This window comes from Diplotaxodon limnothrissa, linkage group LG4 (assembly GCF_057381915.1).
Source record: "Diplotaxodon limnothrissa isolate DT_005_m linkage group LG4, D_limnothrissa_male_GT1.1, whole genome shotgun sequence".
Taxonomy (NCBI): Eukaryota; Metazoa; Chordata; class Actinopteri; order Cichliformes; family Cichlidae; genus Diplotaxodon; species Diplotaxodon limnothrissa.
Genome location: NC_140599.1, coordinates 17079313 through 17103394, shown reverse-complemented (window position 1 = coordinate 17103394; position 24082 = coordinate 17079313). Strand labels below are relative to the sequence as shown.

Genomic DNA, 24082 nt, shown 5'->3' with positions numbered 1-24082 from the left:
AAAGCGTGCGTCTCTGCTGACTGCGAGGAGAAATGAGGGACCCTTCCACTCGTTCTCTCACAAACACACACACACATTAGATGTAGGCAGTGAAATTATGATTTCCAAAGCGTAACCTGTGCACATATGTATGCAAGCTCACATAGTCTCAAATGAGCATTGAAAGGTTAATAAAGCCTAAATGAAAAAAAGCTTCAGTGAATAAGTGATTAACATTTTTCACCTCTCCTCGCTGACTGCATTGGCTACAGAGAAGAAGGCGAAAAACCTTCATACACAAAATCGACATGATATCACTTTAGTTGTTTAGCTTGATTTTGGAAAATGCCTTTAATTTCTCCCTAATGGTTTAACACTTCTATTACTCATCTTATTCAAACAATTGGCTTTGTGCAAAAACTCCTGCTAAGTCACTGCTTAGCATCTCTTTCTTCTTCTCCTTTTATCTGTTTGTGTAAATGTTTAACCTTCCAGGCCCTCGCTTCCATCTTTCAAAATCGCTTAAAGAAAAAGAACAAAAGTTCTAACAACTTATACAAAGAGATCGACTGATTGAGTGCACTCAAGAAATGCGGGCTGTCAGTGAATTTTTACTAAAAAAGAAATCAAGCAATGATTCTCTCTCTCTCTCTGACATCAGAACCATTTTAAACAGAAATTACTGACATTGTTTATCACTTTTGTATTCTTGCAGCTTGCTCGTCAAATATGTAATTTTCCCTGCATGAACTAATCCATTGACACCGTGTAAAGAGAAGCAAACTGACAGACAGCCAGAGAGACAGAAATATCGCAGTAATAATATATAATACGTCCTTTCATGTGCACTGTCTGCTCGTAGTCTGAGCTGTACCTGTGTATTTTTATTTACCTGCGTAATTCCCACATACTCAGCCCTGAGGAAGCCTCCATCAAAAAATGATAGCAGCTCTTACAGCGGAATATATAAAGCGTGCATACAATAACAACTCTGTTTCTAAAAAGAAACATTTAAGACTTTTGTGCAATCGAAAATGGCACAAAGAAAACAAAAAACATGTTGAAACTGAGATTTTTTTTCAAAGACGCTCATTTTAAAGTTAATTTAAGCAACATGTGGGCAGGTTTTTATCATCCCTTCCTCACAAGTTGCATGTACATGTCTTCCTTCATAAAGAATTTCATCAGTTCACAACCTCTTTGTCATATTCTTTGTTTCATAATAAGAATTTTTCAATGAGTTTCAGGTCTGGACTGTAAAAGGCCAGTTTAGCATTAATGCTGCCTCCACATATTTTTTGTTACCTGTGTGTTACGCCCCTCTGCAGCCCCTAATCTCTTTGCAGTGGAAATGCAAGAGTGTTCAGCTGTTGCTAATTGACCACACCTAGTCAGGTGTGGATAAAGGAATACCTGAGGCAGAATCATGTTTACATGCTTTTTCTTTGCATGAGGTTTTAACTACAGTTTTACAGTGAGAAACTAGGTTTACCAGCAGTGCTTTTCAGCATTTCTTTGGGCCAAAATGTTTTGTTGTTGAGCTGACGGGATGGTGATAGCAACTCAGATAATCAACAGGCTACAAAGCTAAAAGAAAATCGACACCAACTGTGTCATTATGGACTAAAATCTCTGAGGAAATTTTCCAACACCTTATTGAATTGATGTCACAAAGAATTAAGGCAGTTCTGAAGGCAAAAAGGAGAGTCTGATCAGGTACTAGTAAAGTGTAACTACTCACCAGGCCAGTCTTTTTTACCCAGTTTCACCATTTGATATATTTTCTTTGTACCAGATTCAATTAAATTCAAGTTTTAAAAGATTTACAAACTATTAAATTTGTTTATTATTTTCCTTTTACACAGCATCTAAAAAGAAGGTTGTACTTCATCTGTGTCAGACCTGACGTTTGTATGTATTCAATAGTGTCTTATAGTACTATTTATATTGTTCTTGCAATAAGCGGTGACCACTCGGGTAGGGCTGCTCGATTATGGCAAAAATGATAATCACGATTATTTTCACTGAAATTGAGATCACGATTATTTGACGATATTTATTTCGTCCGCCAGAGCTTATATTATTATTTTTTACATGCTGTAGTGCCATTTGTGGGAGCATTTCAAGTTGCTATACATCAATACAACTGTTATAGCCCATATTTTAAAAATGTGTATGCATTAAGTCCATAGTAACTACATTAATTGCAAAAAAGTGCAATAAACTACAAAAAAATTGAAAATCGTTTTTGTTTTGTTTTTTTTTACATATATTTCTACTTGGAGAAATTTAAGAGGTTTATCCCTCAAAACTTTAAATACAATAAAGTTGCAAAAAATCGTTTACAACAACAGGAAATTTATTTTGAGTGTCTTCATAGTTTTATTTTTGGAGATACAGCAATTTTTATATACTGCAGGAAAAACAAAAAAAACAATCCTATGATGCAAATTTGCAAAGAATGTGCATCAAAATAAACTATTTCCAGCAGTGCAATTCGAGTTCTAAGGCCTACAAGTAAAAAACTACATTTTCCGCAAAAATGACGTCACTTGCGATAGTTCGCGTTGACGTCTTTTTCAATGTGGGAAGTGTTAAGAACAGCTGATCGGATCAGCAAAGCGTGTTTCTGGAATATTATGTTTTTGTTCCTGCAAGCGCTTTTTATGCAATTTTTGCAAAGCTATATGTGGAAGGAAACCGTGACCGAGGACAAGCTGATGGCATAAGATGTAAGTACAACTCCTCTGGTTTCATATGGAAAAAAATTTATTGTGCTAGCTTAGCAGGATTTAAAAATAGTTACACAAAACGAGCATGCTGCTCTGACCGGCTTTAAAGGTTTAACAATAACAATGTATTGAATAATGACTTTAAAAAATAATATAAAATAGTGTGCAAATACTGATAACAGTGCAAATGTTTGCAATATAAGAAATAAATGAAAAATGTGAACTTTGCAGTGTTGCTCTGTGGTGCAGCTACGACACCATAGCAAAGTTTACACACTGTGTCTACTTGATCCACGTCTGACTCCGCGAACCCATAATGTTTCCACACCACTTAAGTTGTTTTTTTTACCTCTCTTTTCAACCAACGGCAGTCACTCTCCTCTCCAAATAACTTCTGCTTAGCTTTCCGAGCTTCCCTCGGGTCCTCTTAATTGTTGTCACGCGTGTTCGAAATGCAGAGCAGTGCGCTTGATTTGCCACACGGAGCAGCGCGAGAGTAAAGCATGAGGGAGGGGCTAATAATCGGCTCAGTCATTTTTAATGATCGTTGAAAGCCCAGATCGTAATCGTGATTAAAATTCGATTAATTGAGCAGCCCTACACTCAGGTTTTAGACAGAGTGGACACTGCAGAAAGAAAGGAGCAAACATTTGGGCATCTTCTCTTTATCGCTATGAGAGACGTAGAACTATCAGAGTACTACTGCAGATTGAGAACATCAGCAAGTCTCCTTATGAGGCTCGACACTGATGCTAAAAAAACTAAAAGTCATAGATATCTCATCCTTACTTTCAGGCACAAAGACACACGCATGCTTATTCAATCAAACACACAAAAATGCCTTTCACACTCCCACCAAGCAAAAAGATCCTCATGTACTTTCTTTGTTCTCTCTCTCCCTCTCTCACACACACACACACACACACACACACACACACACACACACACACACACACACACACACACACACGCAGACAGACTCACTTGTGCTGGTGAGTACATAGTCTGGCTGGAGTCACTGGAGTTATATGGTCCCTGGTGCGCAGCAGTGACTGCGTGTCGCAGCTTTCTCACTCCTTCTCCTCTCTCTCCTCGGGCACTTCCTCTGTCTCTTCCTCCCGCTGTGCCTCCAGGCCTCGATCCAGCAACGACTAGTCCTTTATCCACCCCCCCACCCCCGCAACTGGGGGCGCCCATGCAACAGAGGGTGCCCTGGGCCAGCTCCAGCTCAATTTCTGCATCCATCTCCGCCTCCTCCTGGGCCTCCTTGTTGGAGTCGTCCAGGTGCTTCATCAGCACGGCCACCACCACGTTGATGAGCACGAACTGGGCGGTGAGCACGAAGGAGACAAAGTACATGGGCGAGATAAACTGAAGGCTTGGATTGCAGGCATAGTCCACATCAGTGCCGTGGTCTGGTGGACACTCCCGCAATGTATCCTGGTCAGACAGAGGATGAGGAGAGGTTGGTCAAGGGTAGTTTTGGGTGAAAGGGAGCAAAACAGATAAGATATCACAAATGTCACTCTTTGGTTAAGAAGCTTCTTCTTGAATATTTGGAAAGTGGCGGAGATGATGAGAAGAAGTCTCGAGTCAAAATTTAAAAGTCGTCATGTATTGATGCGAGCTCAGCCCTGAAGCAACTTAATCATTCACAACAAAAAGTAATTTTACTGCTAGAATTATCTTTCTCATGCTAACAAGGCTCTTTGTAGTCATGCCTGCTTGTATTATCTTCATACACTTGCTTCTGTGCAAAATAACAAGGGGACGATATTTTTACTTTTGTCTTTTGAAAAGTTATTAGTGGTTTTCCAGTCTGGTTAACACGCGCACAGCGGAGTTCAGGCAGAGAAGAACCAAAGTGACAAGTGTTTTCTGGAGGAAGTACACATATCTCACCCAGGCTGTGACCACACATAACAATTTTAGCCCTCTGAGCTGAAGCTGGTCTTTTCTGTCTAATTTGCTTTGACATTTACAGACCCTGTGCCCCTTCACAAAGCTCCCATCATTTCTGCATCCTTTTCCATCTTCTTTGCTTAAATATTTCCATTTTCTCCTCATCCGAGCCTCCGTTTTCAAACGCACTCTCTTCCCTGTTTTGCATTTTTGCTGTAATCCCACACCCACAGCCCCTCACCCCCTGGAGAGGAGAAAGCATAATAACTGGTCAGTTCTCTTAACCCCTTTCCTTTCCTCTCATCTTCCCTTTTATTACAGTCGGCTAGTGCCTCCTTTTTCTCCCCGCTGCACTCTCCCTCATTATTTCCTCCTCTCTATCGTCACTGCATGACTAATTACTGCTTTCCTTTCCACTAAAGCAGAGCAGGTCTAACCTCTCTCACAGCCCAGGTAGCAAGTTGATGGATAAAATGGCTAAGATTTTTTTTACATGTGCACGAGGCAGTCATCTCTTTCCATCAGTAGGGAAATGTGTGCTTCCTGTGCTGAGCTAACACATCTCCTTTTCATTGCTGTCATTAGAGAGAAGGCCAGGATGGTCGACAGTTTACTATTAAAGAGTCTATTTTTAAATAGTGTTTTCTCTCAATCACAGTTAAAAATATACTTGCATGTTTACCCTGTGTAGCATCAGACTGAAGCCTTTCACATGCACTCAATCTAGTAAATAAGACTGACTCAAATATATCTTCATACTATTGCCTTGTACCTTCATAATGCCATTCCAGTTGTCACCCGTTGAGACTTGAAACAATGTAAGAAAGGCCATGCCAAAGTTTTCAAAGGTAGCGTGACGACTCATACCCTCACATGGGTAATCTTCATTGCAAACTGAGAATAAGAGCGAGAAGGATCAAGAGAAGAAGAAGTTAAAAGAGGGGTGAGAGGAAAATGGCAAGCAAAATCTCTCCAATTAAGTCCATCCTGAATAGATACTGTCTGTTACTGAATCGATAGCAGTGTGACCAAACACTATCTGATTCTGAGAGCACAAAATATTTAGCTGCTATCTCAAGGCAGTCTTTAGGATGTTATATGAACTCACCTAGTTCTCCAAAAAGCTCTACTCCTAAGGCGGCGTAGATGAAAAACAGCAGCATGAAGAGCAGGCCCAGGTTACCCACCTACAACGGGCACACAGAAGGAAAAAGGTATTATTGCGTGTTTGTCATAAATTCATAAAGAGTATTTTAATATCTGCAGGAATGAAGAACTTTGTAGATGGCATTATGGTCGGGTCAGTGTCTAATGCACAAGTTACAGTCCTTTTAGTGAAAAACAAAAGCGTATTCTAAACACTAAAATATGCGCATAACTAAATGCACTCACCAGACACTTTATGAAGTACAATTGTTTAACTGACTGTTATTGCAAATATCTAATCAGCCAATAACATTGCAGATTTTGAATGTGGCATGATTGGCCCGACAGACTGGGCTGAGTATTTTGAAAAACTGCTGATCTAGTGGAATTTTCCACACACAGCCAGAAAATATCCAGCGAGCTGCAGTGCACTGGGTAAAAAAGCGTTGTTGATGCCATGTCAGAGGAGATCAGGCACACAGGCAACGGTAATTCAAATAACAACTCGTTATAAGCAAGTTACACAGAAGAGCATCTGCAAATGTACAGCATGTTAAACTTTGAAGTAGATGGGCAACAGCAACAGAAGAGCACACTGGTTCCATTGCTGTCAGCTAAGAACAGAAAACTGAGGCTACAACAGAAGATTGTAAAAACTTGGCCTGGCCTGATCAGTCTTACTTTCTTCTGCATTATTTGAATGGTAGGGTCACAATTTGTTATAAACACAATGAAATGTTTATATTGTCTATCCTGTAAAATAGTCAGATGTCTATTCATATTAATGTACAGAATTCACCTGCTTGCTGCTACTACTGCACATTTACCCAATGTATATACTATATATATGTGTAATGTTCTTCCTCTACCCCCCATTTTTGCACATGTCGAGGAGCGTGTCAGGCTACATTTCACTGTGTGTTATACTTGTATAACTATGCATGTGACAAATAAAGAACCTTGAACCTTGAAAGCATGGATCCAACCTGCCTTGTATGAACAGTTCAGGCTGGAGGTTGTGGTGTAGGAATTTTTTTTTTGTATTAACTGATCATCTTTTAAACACTACACTCGACTGGGTTATTGTTACTGACTGTGTCCATCCCTTTATGATGTACTCATTTTCTGATGGCTGCTTCCAGCAGGATAGTACATCATGCCACAAACCTCAAATAATCACCTCACTTTGGGATGTGGTGGAATGGAAGATTCACATTACTAATGGGTAGCAATTGCACAATACTGTTATGTTAATATAGACCAAACTCTTACAGGAATGCTTCCAGCACCTCGTTGAAGCCATGCATGAAGAATTAAGGCAGTTCTACTCCTTGCGACGTGTAACTAATGAAGTGTCCCATGAGTGTTTTTCTTATGACTAGAAATAAATCGATCCCTGCTTCGTCTGCATCCATAAAATATGTTATTGCAAAGTAAAACACAAATTGATGATAATATAGTACGTGTATTATTACAGTCACACATTATGTTAATTCTAATGATTTTTGTTCCTGCTTTTGAAAAGGTCTCATACAATACAATTTCATTTTTACAAGAGTTCCAGTATCTATAGGGCTTCGGAAGAAAACTCCTTTTCATTATATTTTATCATTAAACAAATCACTGAGTGATGGATATGCACGGACCTAATCCAATATTCCAACTTGTTCTGTCATGCTCCTCTCACCCTTCTTGGTTCTGTAAACAGACTTTGACACGACTAAAGCCACAATGCTGTGAATTTTTCAGCTTGGGCTTTTGGGACTTGGCTTGGATCCATGCCACGAAACAGCCTTCTGTTGCTTCACCCTAATAGTGATGATGTTGTATGGTTAAAACATTTCTAATCCTATTAAGGAGATGCAAAAGCTAGCCTCCTATTCACCGCCTTTAATGCTCTGCAAGCAGCACTGTTCCACTGAGAATGAGGGAATATTCAATGTGTGCCTCAGTACTCAGTGCACAGAGACTTTTCAAGGAAACTATACTTGTGATTTGCTGCCAGTTCAGCTGAAGAACACTGCACCAACACTACAGCGGCTAGGGCAGAATTTGTTCACAGGAAATTACACATCAGCTGTTGTGCAAGTGAACTTTATAAAGAAAATTACATTGTGGTGCTTTGCCAGGCTTTTTTTTTTGGCTCTGTTTGAGGCAGGATCTTTAATGATGCCATGCTGAAGAGGAAAATAATTGTGAAAAAGAGAACTTTGATAGTAATATCTGGTTTAGTCGGAGAGCTCTCAGTAAATGGAAGCCAAGTCAAACATTTCTCATTTAGTTTAGCTGTCAATGAATTTCAGACAAGGACTTTTCCAGCAAAGAACAACAAATCTAGTGGAATACATTAAAAGTAGCTCTTTCATGCTCAGGGTTTAAATATGTTCAGGGTTTGTCTTTGTTACTATATCTCATGAAAATGATTTCAAAAAGTGTTAAAAATGATAATGACATACCATATAATACCTGATGTACTTTATCTGCTAAGCCAACAGCATTGATTAAAAGAGATTTAAAATATAGTGAAAAGTAAAAGGAAAAAAAGCAGAAGAAGGAGTTCGTTCAGGTATGCCACAAAGTCAAACTCAGCTTCAATCCCAGCAAAGGAGCTGCTCTCACAGCCAGCTCACAACAGCTGATGGATCAGCTGATAACATCCTACACAGCCAATTGATAAATCTATGATAAGGCCTGTAATTAGTTAAGTTGCTTTAGCCTGGTCACATTTGCTGTCCATTGCAAGCTCCTGCGCCGCCTCCAAACCCCAGCTCCACTTTTCACACTGTTTTTGGCTATTGCTGACTGTCAGGTGTCACTTACCACCCATCAGGGACAACTGTAGCATCAGAGAACCATGAATATACTACCAAACTTTCACATGAACTCTTTACTCTGCTGCCCTCTGGAAGGAGGCCCTGAATCAGGGGGGAAGGGGTGAAGACACCTTGTCCGACCAACGATCATAAGCTCATGTATTTCGTTCTCTTACAGAAACTTGTCTCCAAACACAAATTAGCGGTAGAGAAACTTTGAAAAGTGCAACAGAAACTTGAAGCAGAGAAAATTTTGAAATATGTTGGGTTCAGGATAAGGCAGAGCTTTTAATTTGAAGGCGACCTTTGCCCTTTTGTAGTTTGCATCACACCTTTTCAAGTTTCACTACAGCCTGCAGGGTAAAATGAGGAGTGTTTGTAGACAAGTGGTGTCTTGCATACAATCTACTGGCTACAGCAGCAACCTGCTAGTGACCAAAGCATCACCAAAGGTTTTTGGTGCAGCTCCCTCTTTGCAAATTTTACTCACTTTTAATTTCACTTGCAATCACTTGCTACCCAGTTAGGGAAACAGCCATTTTCCCCTAGCCCCTTAGACTTGCCTCACATGTAATATGAATTATATAACAGTTAAACCCTCCCAGTCCTCCTTTGGACTGAAAATAATGGAAGTAAATGCATCACAACAGAGGAACGTGTCTACACAGTTTGTATCTCTGTGTTACTCTTCCTGGATTCCTCAGCCAATCAATAATGATGAACTAACAATAAAGTTTTGCTAGTCTAGTATTAAGGCTAATCATCTGTTTGGTGAAAATTATTGACTTTAATCTATACTTACAAAATAACATGCAAACTACTTTGCTATTTCTTTAGACTATATTTTGCAAAGATGAGAAAGATGAAGCTATCTTTTATTATTTTAATGATTTAATTTGGCAGCAAACACGCATATTAACTGCTCCTTTTCAAAACTTGATTGTATTCTTAAGGGAAAGTGGCTTTCTAAATGATTTCTACAGTTTTCACAGGCATTTCTGGAGTTTTGTCAGCCATTTCCAGACAAAAAAATAAATACACATCTGGCTCGGCTTTAGCGCTAACGTGGCATAAACTGTTAGTGACAGGTTGCAGCCGTTTTGCATCAGTTAAGGAGGAAAGCTTAACAGAGAACGCTTCAGGGTAAATGACTTTGTCTCACTGCCTATTTGTAAAGACAAGCCATGAAAATACATTTCTTAACATGTCACTGAGCTATTAAGCTTACACACCCTTTCAGTTTATAGATCCCTCATTACATCTCCATGTCTTGTCATGATCTATTAACGGCAGAAACCGACTGTGTAACTTGTGGAGTGCTGAAATGATGTTTTATCTCATAAATTATTATTGTAGCAGCCATCTGTCGCCATGTGCCACGGTAGCGTAATTCATATTCTGTGGCCTCCCATGGCATTATCAAGCGTTTGACTCTTCAGCTGAATTCTTAAGCCTTTGTTGAAATGTCAATAATCTCTTCAATGTCCTATGTGATGAAAAGCTGGCAGCTAGCCATTTCATTTTCACTGTGAAATATAGCGTAGTATCACCTGAGGTTAAATCTCTCACCAGGTATAATGCAGTCACTCTGACTGTTTCAATACCTCACACACACACACACACACACACACACACACACACACACACACACACACACACACACACACACATGTGCGCACACACATACACAGACCTCCTGGAACTGTTTAATTAGCCCTAGTTTTAATTACCTCCCTTGTTGCCCTTGGGATAGAGTGAAGGGCTCAGTGTTAATGAGAGCGGGATCAATAGAAAAGAAAGACAAGGAATCTGTTCTCCCTCACCTCTGCCTGCCCTCCTTTCAACACGCCACCTGTTTCTCTGTGCTTGCTTCATCTTAGTTTTGATGGTCAATGGATCAAACTGTCTGTATGTGTGTGTGTTTGTGTGTGTATCCTACATAAGGCACTACACGTCTTTATTTCATTCATTTATTTTTGGAAAACCTGTTGGTCTGGACCATTTGTTCTGAAAACTTTTTCTGTCATGCCCCACTTTTCAAAGCTGAAAAACGATCCATAGCCCACACCCCATTATTTTATCATTAACAATTAAAAGGATTCATGTTGAATTTGAAGAGACTCAAGGTTAGAACAATAGCATCTGCACACTAACGGTTTATTTTCCCTCCTATCCATAAATTATGTTAATTTAACTTAGCTTCACTCCGTACATTTCCCCTGGTGCTCCCCAAAACACCTGCAGTAGCTCCACGCCCCTCCAGTGGTGCCTGCCCCACAGTTTGAGAACCACTATTTAAAACACAATGACTAAAAGGAGACAAAGGCCTGCAAATTTTGTGGGTATTTATTTTCTTTCCTGTAAGGTACAAAGAAAAGATAATCGTTACCAAATTTATAATACGATAAAAAAAGGTATAGTTGAATAATAGAACATCCATCTGTTGAATATTAAATAAAGAAGTAAAAAAAAGATGTAAAAAGGCAAAATTTACCCACTACAAAATACGACCTGTACCGTGAAAAGCACAGCATATTTACGACGTTAGACGAGAAATATTATTTCCTAGTGTCCTGTAAAAACCTGACTTTTTGTGCTTGTTATTCTAGTGTCCCTACCTTTAAGTACTTGTAGTTAAATATAATTACATTAGAATTTCAAATAAAATATATTAAAATTCCATTTAATTTGAGGGGAATTATGCCCTTACTGTGGACCATATTATAAAGTTACTGAAATGTGAGAGTGGCCTCTATCTTCTCATTTAATTTTCCAGAATTCTGAAATTATTGTTTCACTTTTTGCTGGAAAAATTCTGACAGTTTTGATGGAGTTAAAAAGTAATGCTCCAAAAAATGACACCAGCATACACCAAGAACATTAACCAATAAGTGTTGAGACACTGGGGGAGATGGCATGCAAACAGAAACATCATACATACTTTCTACAACATGTTTGATGTGCCGTTTCACACTTCATGTTCTAATGAGTACAGTTATTCTAGAAAAAACAAACAGAAATAGACAGGCAGCTGAATATTAGGTGCCCTGGAACAGTGAGAGATGGCCTGGGCACTGTTTGACTCTGTGGACAATTCGCCACTAAATGAACTAAAGACTAGTTTACAAGCTGTTTCTAACACACTGCGGTCTCAGTGGGAATCTGGGAACTCTCCGTGGTGCTGAAAGTGAAAACAAGCAAAAACCTGCCTGTGTGTATATGTACGCAGATGCATATGTGTGTTCCAGGCTCCCAGTGTGTGTGGTAAATGAGTCATCCATTAGAGTTGCCTACAGGCCAACAAAGAAAGGGAAGAGGGGCTAGTACCCCCCTTGGCTATTGACTGAGACTGGCCAACTTTCTCTTGGGGGACTGTGGAGTGAGTGTGTGTGCGTGCGTGTGTGTGTCTGAGCAGAGGAAGAGAAAGACTAAGTGTTTTTTACCTGAGGCAGGGCTTGGACTACTGTATCCAACAGGGCTCTCATTCCTGTTGCCATTTTCAGCAGCTTCAGCACTGAGAGAGACAGAGAGAGGTGGGAATTTAGAAGGAAGTCCCTCAGGTTCAATTACATGCTACATGTACATAGAATGGGAAACAGTGATCTGTGGAAACATCAGTTCATGATTTTGCCTTGTAAAACGAAAGCATTCACGTCAAGCCTTTTCCTGCATATTAACAAAGGAAAATCTCTGGGAGTGTGGTAACAACATTTCTACTTGTATTTCCTTTAAAGTTGGGTTTAATTTAATCAAGCTTAAATTCATTTTTGTTTATCAAATGTCCAAAAATCCATAAACTTCTGTTAACTTAAGTAAGAAATCCTTTTAATACGACAGAATATTAGGGCCACATTAAGAAAAAATAGAAGATTTATATCAATTTTTTCATTAATATTGTTCATTTTGAGAATAAAGCGAAAATTTCAAGATTAAATCCAGGGTGAGTCAGTGAAACACTTTGATCAGCTTTCTTGTAATACAACACGTTCCCTCTGTACTGCACGAGGGTGTAACCATCGATGTCCTTGCATCGGTCCACTGCCAGTTTTTTCCTTTGTGTGGGTTTTTCTTCTGACCAGTTATAGCTTTCTCCACCATCTCGTCCTCTGTCCTAATGCTTAACAATTATCACCAAACTGTGTTCATGTGCTAAAAGGGAAATCATTTCTGAAGTACAATTTCACTAACTCATCTAGACAATTTTGTAGAGGGTAGAACAGCTGGGTCACTTGTTCGCCTTGAAACAACAACTTTAATCTCCACATTTTGACTTTTTTTCCTTAAAATTTAGAGTTTAATCGTAACATTTTGAACCAGTATGTGAGCTGAAATGGTTATATCAAAATATAACTGTAACCCCCCCCCCAAAAAAAACCAAAAAACCAAAAAACATGTATGTGATTATTCACAGCATATTTACCTCTTGCTATCCTCAGTACTCTCATGATCCTGATGATGGTGGGGTTGATAGGCAGAGCAGCACTGATCTCAATTTCTTCCAGCGTGATGCCCATCAGTGACAGGAGCACTATGGCCAGATCCAACTGGTTCCACCTAGTACAAGTTCACACGTTCACTCTCATGTGGTGGAGTAAAAAAAAAGCATTGCACTAAACTCGAAATATAGAGAGTGACTACAAAACACAGACGCTCTGGTTCACTGGGGGAGTAAATAAGTCACACTTGTTAAAACTGCTGCAGACTCAAATAGGCTGTTCACCAAGTTCTGAGCTTTATTCTTTAAGGAGGCATCTACACATTAATCTCCTTTGAGATTTACACATTGCTGACATTGATGCTACAGTTCCTCAGACCCAAGAGTCCTTAAAGACATCATCTTGTCAGACAATTTAATTTTAAGGCTTGAGGACAGATGGGAAACAGATGGTGCCAACAATTTGAAGAAAACCATTGCCAGCGCAACATCTGACTTAAAGGTGCGGTACGTCGTTCTAATCCAATACACTTTTTGTCAAATTCAGCTAATATTTCCTCTGGGTCTGCTCGTTGTTGTTGGTGGTGTGTGTGTGTGCACTAAAAAAGTGTTTGCACACAGTCCTGGTTCTGCAAATTGGGAAAAAAGTAAATCCCACGGATCAAACCACACAGCAAAACAACAAATCTATGAATTTAGTGAGTAGACATTTGGGAGGAGATTGTTTTTTAGAATGTCTCCCTTAAATTTAAAGGCATTTTATTTATTCTGATGAAACTGCACCACATTTGCAAGGCTTCCAACTTTTCAAGTCCAAAAACAGCCCCCGCGCTTCCAACAGACTGTCCAACCAAATGTGGGCAACAACTGATTGAATTTGTTTAGGTTCAGGACTGTGTGAGTGTTTATGAGAGACGGTAAATACAATGTAAGATCACAGCGAGGCACCCAGCGCGGTGAAACATTTAGATTGGAAATCTGGAAAACAAGACGGCAACAACTTGTGAAAAGGTTTAATTAAAGTTGCGCTTTGCTTTTCTGTTATCGACACTGTTAAGCTCAGATTTCTCTAATGAAGCACGCTCCACTTAACTACCCGTGTCTTCAACTGTAAGACCTTGTCATGTGCCGTGCGTTTTACCTGCTACTCCACTGACCCAATTCTAAAGCTGGCCCGAGAGTCACCCCAGCATATACCGTAAATCACACTATGCACAATGAGTGCTCGCGGCTGTTGCTGACACTACATAAAAAGAGACAAATTGCCAGCTGATCATTGCGTGATAAATTCTCTCTATATCCGCCCATCTCTTTCTCATTTCATCATTCATTTGTCCCCTCCATTTTTTTGTCTTTGATCACTGCAGCTTCCATCTTCTATATATTATCTGTCTTTTTTCTGCATCTCTCTCTCTCCGTCTTCCACCTTATCTCTTTTACAAACCATTTTTTTTGCTATTCTTTTCCCGCTGTCTGGTCTCTCTTCGGTAACTGAAATAGGTCAATGACATTAAACTACCATCAGTATAATATGAGCTCCCAAATCTGGTTCTGCCTAAATTAGTCACTGCATAGCTCTCAAAAGACATGAGTGTCATCATTGTGCAGTAACAGATGAGGCTGTAAATAGAGAAGCGCTGAGCTGATTTTCCTATAAAAGTCAAACAAAGGTGAGTACAGTAAGATGGAGAGATTTTCAGTGTATTCATTTCACATCCACACAATTGACAGGCACATTTCATTTGGTGGTGAGATTGTTCTTTTACAGCTTCATATTTTTATGGATTATACCACATTAGCTTTACTTGGTTCATAGTTTAAAATGATCCCTTTTTATCTTACATTTAGTCTTTCTCCTGCCCTCGGTTCATTCTTTCCTTGTTATTTTAGCTTCTCCCCCTTTAAGGACCACTTAACTGATTGGCTGCCATTTGTCAACAGAAGATCATATTAAATATGAGCATTTGTGAGCTACTGTACTTAAAATTGATCTCCAGTATTTTACCTGCAGTACTGGTAGTGTCCCAGTGTGTTGCAGTGTGTTTGAAACCATGTCATGCTGAAAAATGAAGCTGATGCCAGTCAGATGCTTTCTAGATGGTATTGCATGGTGGTTTAAAATCACACACTACTTTTTGTGTTCATAATTTCATTAATTTTGATGAGATTCTTCAGTACTACTCGTTCAAATGCAGCTCCAATCCCTGACAGAGCCCCTACCGTGTTTAAGGGATGGCTTCAGGCTCTCACTGTTGTACCTCTCCTGTCCTGACCTCCAAAAACCAAACCAAAAGTGTCACATTTGGATTCATCACTCCATCAGACCTGTTACAACTGAATTCCAGTCCAAATCTTGTGCAATCTGCCATACCTCAGCCCTTTCTCCCCGTTTCCCTTCCCAAAGAAGGCTTCTTGACTGCCAGGCTTCCACTGAGAGCATTTCTGATGAAGCTTCAGTGAACAGTAGATGGATCGGCTGAAGGGCTAGATGCATCTCTTGTGTCCTGTGTCAGGTCTTTGGTGGTCTTTTTCCCTATTTCTTTGACTTGAATTTCATGACTTTCAGACACTGTTCTGCTGCTGATAGTGTTTTTAAGGACACACTGCACACTACGCCAATATATCCCACAAAATATGTCCTTTTTCAGTTAATAGCTCTTTGCGGTGCAAAACTACAAGTTCATTCCAGTCAAATTGTGTTGTCTTTTTAAATTTTTGTAAATTCAACTAAAGAAATGGGAGCAGATTACATGTTTATATGATAGGCTTCTATAGCCTATCAAGTCCACTAAAGACACAATCTAAAATCAGTTCTTTGCTATACGTGACGGCTGGCTCAAGACAGTTGCATAGTACTGTAATTATTATATTATTATGCACCTTAAAATAAGCCTTTTAACTGTAAGCAATTTAAGGTTTATATTTGCACAGTATAGCTTGATGGAACAAGGGCATGACAGAGGGCTTAAAAGAAACAAAGTAGGAAAAACAAACCTCTTTATTATTTAAAGCTTTCTTAACTTCCAGCTAAGCAGACTGAGGTACTATGCTCTTTATACTACTTAAGACATTATAGACAGAACCCACAATGTGTGCTAAGTGTCATATTTGTAGTGCTTATTATTTAGTAGACTTGACAACAGAATGTTTAACGCCAGCACAAATATTTCAGCACATTCATAATCCTAGATGCCGTCAAAGCTGCTATTCCACTTATAATGATCAAAGCAAACGGCAGATTTATTTAGCCATTACACTTTGAACCAAATAACTGTTTATTGTAGCACTATTTATATTATATGTTAACTTGAGAGATTATAGCATGTGCCAAAAGCCCTAATAGTCGACTTAGGGTTTTTTTTTTCTGTTGCTTTTTTTTCTTTTTATCATCATATATGTGATAAGTGGTTTAGCTGAACAGACAGTGACACAGGATGACATTGTAATTTTTGACTGATATAAATGTCCACATCTAATCCAAAGGCTGCTTAAGGTTAGACACTGTGGGGCCATAAGAAAAGCTGTCTGTCATTCAGAAACAGATTAATCCATCTCTGGACAGCAGATTTAACAAATCCACAGTGGAAGCATGAGATCTGCTGTGCTGCCAAGCTTTTTGCTATTCAAACACGCTGCTACAAATAAGCACTATTACACTTAGACAGGAAGATGGTTTCAAGCAGTATCACGTCTTGATCACAAAAAGTAGAAACAGGCACTGTACCTGTCTTTGAAGAAGCGACGGACGCCGAAGGCAATGAGTTTGAGCACTGCTTCCAGCACAAACATGGAGGTGAAGAAGTAGTTGCAGTATTTCAGGGCAAGATCCAAAGACTGCAAAGAGAGAGTAAAAAAGGGGCGTGTGTGTGTGTGTGTGTATAAATAATGGGGTAGAGTGAGTTAACAGTTGCATCAGCAAATTGGAATTTGTCCAACTGTGTGTATCGTAAAATCAAACAAGCCAGAGGCCAAAGGAGAGCATGCTCCATTCATGGCACTAGAAACACACCACGCATTATGTCCTCTAAAGATATAAAATAGTATTTAAATATTCCAAATGCAAACATGCTTTATTTATTTTTTTACATCCAATCCAGCTTCCAGTCACTGAAGAGGCTATTTTCTCCCTTTATAAATAGAGCTGTGTTTTCTAACAAGTGGGAGGCTCCCAAATGTCAGGACCAACAGCTAACAAACACAGCCGAGACCTGTGATATTTATCTGATGCTCGGTCAGTTTGAGAAAGCTCACTCCATTTTAAAGGTCAAATGGGCATCTTATCTCAAGGATAATCACTTTTCTCTCCCTTACAAAAGCGCTGACAGGCTTTTAAACCTCCATGTGCCACACAGATACTGTACCGGTAACAGCACTCTGACAGCAGCCCCTTGTCAAATCAGCAGTGCAATCACAGCTCCTTTGTACGGACTCCATATACTCACAATACATGCTATGGAGCCTGGAATACAGTTTTCTGATGCTTTGACTAGTCTGTGGAATTTAAGATGCTGCTGTTTGGAGAAGGGAAGAAGAGCGTGAGGCTGAAAGCTGTGGCGTGATGCAGAAAAGAAATTAGGAAGATATGACAGGCATTAATACTCAGCATAAAAAGCCTGCATACGTTCTTTCTAGTAAGATGCAGCTTGCAGCAATTTCTGTATTTCTGCTTATATGAAAAGCACACGTAAGCTGAAAACACCTGACTTGCATGACATACATAGCTATTCAATTAAATTAGCTATATGCACAACCAGCGTGCACTTTTCCACACACAAGTAAACTTCTGCTTACATGAGGTTGATTGTAGTGCTCTAAGGACATGGTGATGACGTTGATGCAGATGATGAAGGTGATGATGAGGTCCAGGTAGTGATTTGTGCACAGTGTGTGGATCATCAGTCGCATGTTGCCATAGCTGGCATAGTAGGGCAGCTTCTGTGCCTCTGTTAAAAAAAAAAAAACGGGGGTGAAGACGCTACAATAATAGAGAGATAACATAGAAACCCCCCCAAATCATGTGACCCCACTATGAAAAAGTCCAGTCAAACTTTTCTTTGTTTCTTGGACATTATTAGAGTAGATTTGTAGGAATGAAGTTTCAAAATACAACCCTAGATCCAAAGGAGTTGGGAGGCTGTGAAAAACATAAATAAAATCTGAATTAAATGATTAATAAAGCCTCATTTTATTTTTAACAGAACTAAAAAGGCCATTTTAAATTTGATGGCAGTGACACATCTGCAAAAAGTTGTAATAGGGCCACGTTTACCACTCTGTAGCATCCACCCTGTGTTTAACAATGTTTAAAAGCTGGGTTCTGGCTACTATCTGGCTATTATTCTATTCTATATTTTTGTTTCATAATACAACAAATTTCCAGATGCACAAGCTGCCAGTTCCATAGGCACTAATGAACCCCCATACCATCAGAGGCTTCTGACCTGAGCCAGCTCCCTTTCCTCTTTAGTCCAGCGGATGTGGCATCCATGTTATCCAAAAAGATTTTAAACTTTCAGTTCATCTCACCAAAGAACAATTTTCCACTTTACCTCAGGCCATTTTAAATGAGCTTTGGCCCAAAGGAGACGACGACACTTCTGGATCATGTTCACATATGGCTTTCTCTTTACACAATGAGCTTTTTAACCTGCATTTGTGGATGGCACAGAGCAACTATGTTCACAGACTGGGATTTATATAAGAGTTCCTGAACCTATCCAGTGATTTTCATGACAAAATAATGCCTGTTTTTAATGCAGTGCTGCCTGAGGATTGCAGATATCCACTATTGAGTTTCGGCCTCATCCCTTGCACACAGAGATTTCTCCAGATTTTTGATGATATTATGAACTGTACTGTATACATTGATATATTCCATAATTTTACATTGAGAAGAATTATTCCGAAACCATTCCACAAATTGCAGATACAGTTTTTTTGTAGATTGAACACTCAATAACTCTTCCTCTCTAATGTGCTCTTTTATATCCAGTCCAGTCCTGCTGTCAGTTAACCTGTTTAGCTGTAAGGTCTGCACTCGCAGGCCCCGCTAGTTCAGAGACTTATCCCCATGAACGAAGCAAGACGATCAGAGCTCAGTCCATTCAACTTGCAAGGGAAGCCGGTCGGATCAGGATCTTTGAGCTACGAGCTCCTCACCTGATCCCAGATAAACATTCCTTACTAAATAAGGAACCCAGAATATTGCATAGAATGTGCCTGCAGTTAAAGGCGAGGTTTACAAATTTTAAGCACAACAGTGACAACTTTTAACACAATCATTCTAACAGTTTCTTTTGAGCACGACTTACTTTTCAAGTCACTGGTTGTCCCAACATGTTGCTACCATTAATTCATAATGAACTAATGTTTTTCATGAATTAGTAAAACGTCTGAGTTTAAACAGGTGTTTTCTGTGTTTTATTTTAAATAAAATATGGATTCATAAGATTTGCAAATCACTCTGTTTTTATTTATATCTTACACAGCTCCTCAACTGTTAGAGGAATCAGGTGTGTAATTTCTAATATAATCTATTGTTCTGCAGTTTACATCTGTCCAGCCTTGGTGCAGGCTCTCACGTCATCCAGCGTCTGAAACAAAGTGATTTAGCGACGCTCCTTTTCAGGTCACCCTCACTTTAAGCTCTCTTTGATTTAAGTTACAGAACTGGTTGTTTAATCAGACGTTCCTTAAAAAGCATAATTTCAGTGGCTTGATCGCTGTAAAATCAGAAAAAAGAGGAACTGGAGCAATGTTAGAAAACATAATACTTGCCGTTTATGTTTTTATTATCAATCTGCCTCAATTTCCATCTCTCTGTTTTTATAGCACAAATTTTCATCAGTGATGATCTCAGCTTAGGAAAATGGGTCTCGCAATGTGTCATAATGACAATAGAGCTAAAATGAGATAATAAAGTTCTTCTTTTCAAGCCCTTTGTGCATTATATTACTCTGTCTTGTTATTTTATGGTAATTGTCATAGTTTTCCATTTGATTTTACCCATTTTTGCTTTCTAAATGTCTGTCTGCTTCTGACTTCCCTTTCAATCCCTGCTCTTTCCCCCTTCAACCACTTTTGCGTTCTGCCTTTTTTTTAAATCCTCTTCTAGCTTTTAGCCTTTTTATTCTCGATCTCCATTTCCTGTCTAACTTCCATCTTACTCCTCCTCTTCTTCTCCATGCGCCGCTGACGTTTCTCCTCACGCCTCTTGGCTTCCTCCACCTCCTGGTGTTGACGGCACTTGTGGAAGTTCTCCACCACCACGCCAACAAACATGTTGAGGACAAAAAAGCTAACGATGAGAAGGAAGGAGATGAAATACAGCAACATCCACGGGTTGTTGTTGGTTATCGGCTGGGGTTGGAGATGTGGAAGTATTATGTTGTGATGGGAAAGGAGACAAAAAGAGAGTTACTGAGATTAAAAAAAATAAAAGGTTGTTTCCTCAAAAAATCATAAAAGCTTATATTCAGGTACCTGCTGGTCCACACCCACGGCGTCCAAACCGTGGTACATGATATTGACCCAGCCGTCTTTGGAGGCGAGTACAAACAGAGACATCAGAGCCTAGACAATACAGGGATGTGAACAAAAAACACTGTTATCCTTACCTCACCCCGACAACTACACACTTTTCTATTGTGTACTGTAAAACATGTAAGTGCAGGAACCGCACGTGGTACTCACCTGTCCCAGGTTGTCAAAGTTGTACTTATGGTGGACCCATTTATAGTTGGCTTGCACACAATCAGACTTGTTGGTGATGTTTTTGACATCAGGACCCAAGCAGTAGAAGAACTTGCCTTTAAAGAGCTGTCAGTTCAAGGACAAAGAAACCAAGATTTGGAGCTCTGTACTTATATATAAAACAGAGAAATACTCCTTAGAGAGACTGGACCTCTTTAAGGAGCTTAAAGCGTAAAATAATAAACTGATAAAACCTCACACCAGCTCGAAATGTTGTGCAGTGAGGGAAGAAGTAGTAGTTGAAGACAGCTGTTCCTACCTGGACCCCGAGGATACCAAAGATGATGAAGAATGCGCAGCAGATGAGGACAATGTTGCCAATGGGTTTGAGGGAGGTGATGAGAGTTTCCACCACCAGCTTCAGGCCTGGGGCTCTGCTAATCACTCTGAAGAAAGGAGAGGGGTAAATGGATGAAAAAAAACATACATCAATGAAGTCCAGTGTGAGGTCTTTTTTTAAACCACAATACTGTCAGATACAAAGACTGAACCGTTCTTGCAATTCATTTTTGTCCTGTGCATCAAGACCTTTACGCCTACATGAACTTTCTTTTCAAAATGACGGGAACTGAAATCAGATTTTTTTTTAAAAGCTTGATTTTCAGAAACTATTTGTTTAGGGTATGTTTTAGTGTTTGGACATGTTTCCTTCATCTTTACCTCAAATCCACGCAAACATGGAAACAATATCGTTACATCACAGCTTTGTGTGATCAAACAAGACCCGATGTCCTCTACAAGTGACAGAAGCTCAAAACACTGCAGGAAACATATCTGTGGGACAAAATAATCTCTACACTGGATTTTTAGATTGTTGATTACTAATTAGCCATTTTCAGTTAAAACCTTAAAGAACAACATTTTCACAGGTTTGTAAAAACTGTATGGACAGCAAAGATTGACAGGAAACATGATGATGATCATGCCTGACTTTCAGGAGATCAGGAAAAAAGATACAATAAAAACACAATGATAATAAAAAGAAAGAAAAATGCATGGCTTGCTGCCAACCTGAGAGGACGCAGTGTCCTGAGCAGCCGGAGAACTCTGAGCACACCCAGGATCTTGGCCCCTCCCGCCATGGACACGACAATGTCAATCAATGACACAAAAACCAGGAAACCATCCAGAATGTTCCAGCTGCTCCGCAGATAAGCCTGTTCTCCCACATACAGACCCATGGAAACCACCTGGAGATGAGAAAGCAGACATGAAGCGCCACATTACAAACTGGTAATATCCACCGGTCTAGTGCATAACACCCAAAAGACCAGTTCCCTTCTTACTGACTCGTGAATAAATATTAGCGTATATCATATTAGCATATGATGGGATTTAACATGTCTGTGAGTTTAAATGTTACGAGTGGTTATTGTACAGGCACATAATCACAGATGGATGCTGTTTTGGTAAGCAGCAGTGGGAGCATTATGTCTGCTTCGTCAAAAAATCTGCAACTGATATTTGAAGCCGTTTGCTGAGTGTTTGCTAAAGCTTCAGAGGGACCGTGGGGGTTATTGTGCAAACATCAAGATGGCTGAAAGATCAGTGCCTGGCACACATCTTAGCTCTGAATGCCAAAATGTTAACAGCCTTCGATAATAAAAGTGTCAATTAATTTATAACGAGTGTGCTATAGAGTTTGCTATTCTAATTATGCAATAGGACTGGTATTTACTCTATGAACAGTTTCTGTGTGAAATTATATCTTTGAAATCTTTCAAAATTAATGAATATATTATGTAATAATGCATCTGAAGAAACCTCAGACATGCTGACCAACCCTGCAGTGTTGTTCATTTATGTAGCTGCATTTTGCATACATCGTTAAACTACATGGCGGAGTCCTATAGGGACATTAAAGTTACACAAACAAACACCACCGGCACACAATGTGTAAGCCACACAAAAGTCCAGACAGACAGAGACATGAAGGGAGACATGTACGGCTCAGCCAGGGGGCTGACAAGGCTGTAGCTCCTCGACGTGCGGTGGTTGGTTAATAATTGATTGTGGGAGTGCATAATTGATGGCCCACTTGTGCCAGAGTCTTTCTCAGAGAATACAGACTCTGTGGTGGAGGGAGGAAGAGAAAATTAAAGAGGGAAAGAATGAGGAGACAAAAATATTTGAGAGTCAGGGAAAAAAAAAATAGGTGAGAACAGAAGGAGTCTCAGGAAGTGGAAAAAACAAACAGACTTAAAAAAAGAGGACCACTTAATATAGAAGTGGACTGGAGGAGGGACAGAGTGTGGGGGAGTGCTGAAGATGGACTGCTTCCATAGGAGTAGACTAGTCCCTAATTAATGACATTGCTTAATTGCTCTATTCTCCATAGGAACGGGGGAATTACTGAGAAAGGAGGGAGGAGAAGAGGATGGGCCGTGGGTCACTAAGGCAAAGGCAATTCAGAGCGAGAGACAACCCTGAACACATGGGAGGAAACACAGAGAAACGACGCCTCTGCGCCGCCTGCATTGGCAGTAATAGAGAGACAGGTTGTAAAACGTTACCTTGAGTGTCATCTCGCCCACAAAGATGGCAGTAAAGATGTAGTTGGAGATAGTAAGAAACACTCTTTCCTGGACAGAAATAGGAGCGGGGGGAGAGAGCGGGAGAGAGGGTTGACAGTCAGAAAGTGAAGATGGGCCAATTAGGAGTAGTAAAAACAGCACTTACTGCACCTTATAGATCATAAAAGTGAATTCATCCTCGGAGAATACAAACAGCTACTGCACAGAAACTGCAGAAAGGAGCTGGAGTTTCAAACACACGCGTGCAAACAAACATTTTAGAATTACCAAGCTGCCCTGTAGTATCTTGGGCCTTTCCAGAGCCACTGTGATGCAGTTGGAGAAGATAAAGGCCAGTACTACGTAGTCGAACAGCTTATGGGCAATGATAGATTGGCACATCTGTCTGAACCTGGAAGAAGATAGCAGGGGAGAAGAGAAAAAAAAGTTAAACTGAAGGGAACAATGAAAGGCCTCAGTCTGCCCAGACGCACTTTTAAAACCCCTTCCACCCAATCGGAATGAGAGCCAAGTTCCCTGAATGTGCATGGGAGCTCCCTAACATCTTGGTGAGTAAATAGCTTCATTCAGCCCCTGTTTACATCTCTCCTAATTCAAAACAAATTACATTAACAACACTCTCAGAAGCACCAGACTCCTGAGTACAGTCCTCTGCAGGGGGAACAGAATAGAGAGATAAGAGAGAAACAAACGGAGTAAGAGAGACAAGTGTGTGTGTGTGTGGGTGTGTGAGGTGGGGGGGGGGGGGGGGGGGGGGGGGGGGCAGAAAGAGATGGGACTTAGCATGTG

General features: G+C 39.9%; 1 protein-coding gene across 1 annotated transcript in view; it reads right to left on the bottom strand.

The window, feature by feature from the left end:
* Positions 1-24082, bottom strand: part of LOC146633542 (voltage-dependent T-type calcium channel subunit alpha-1I-like) — a 205034-nt gene that overhangs the window by 16844 nt on the left and 164108 nt on the right. The window contains exons 18-31 of the mRNA XM_085351531.1: positions 23561-23684; positions 23273-23341; positions 21771-21949; positions 21019-21145; positions 20700-20825; positions 20490-20579; positions 20174-20366; positions 17799-17950; positions 16732-16841; positions 12993-13126; positions 12016-12086; positions 5722-5800; positions 5386-5507; positions 3696-4151 (exon numbers count right to left, since the gene is read on the bottom strand). Coding sequence (XP_085207657.1) covers positions 3696-4151; positions 5386-5507; positions 5722-5800; positions 12016-12086; positions 12993-13126; positions 16732-16841; positions 17799-17950; positions 20174-20366; positions 20490-20579; positions 20700-20825; positions 21019-21145; positions 21771-21949; positions 23273-23341; positions 23561-23684 — 2032 coding nt within the window. The remainder of the gene's footprint in view (positions 1-3695; positions 4152-5385; positions 5508-5721; positions 5801-12015; positions 12087-12992; positions 13127-16731; positions 16842-17798; positions 17951-20173; positions 20367-20489; positions 20580-20699; positions 20826-21018; positions 21146-21770; positions 21950-23272; positions 23342-23560; positions 23685-24082) is intronic.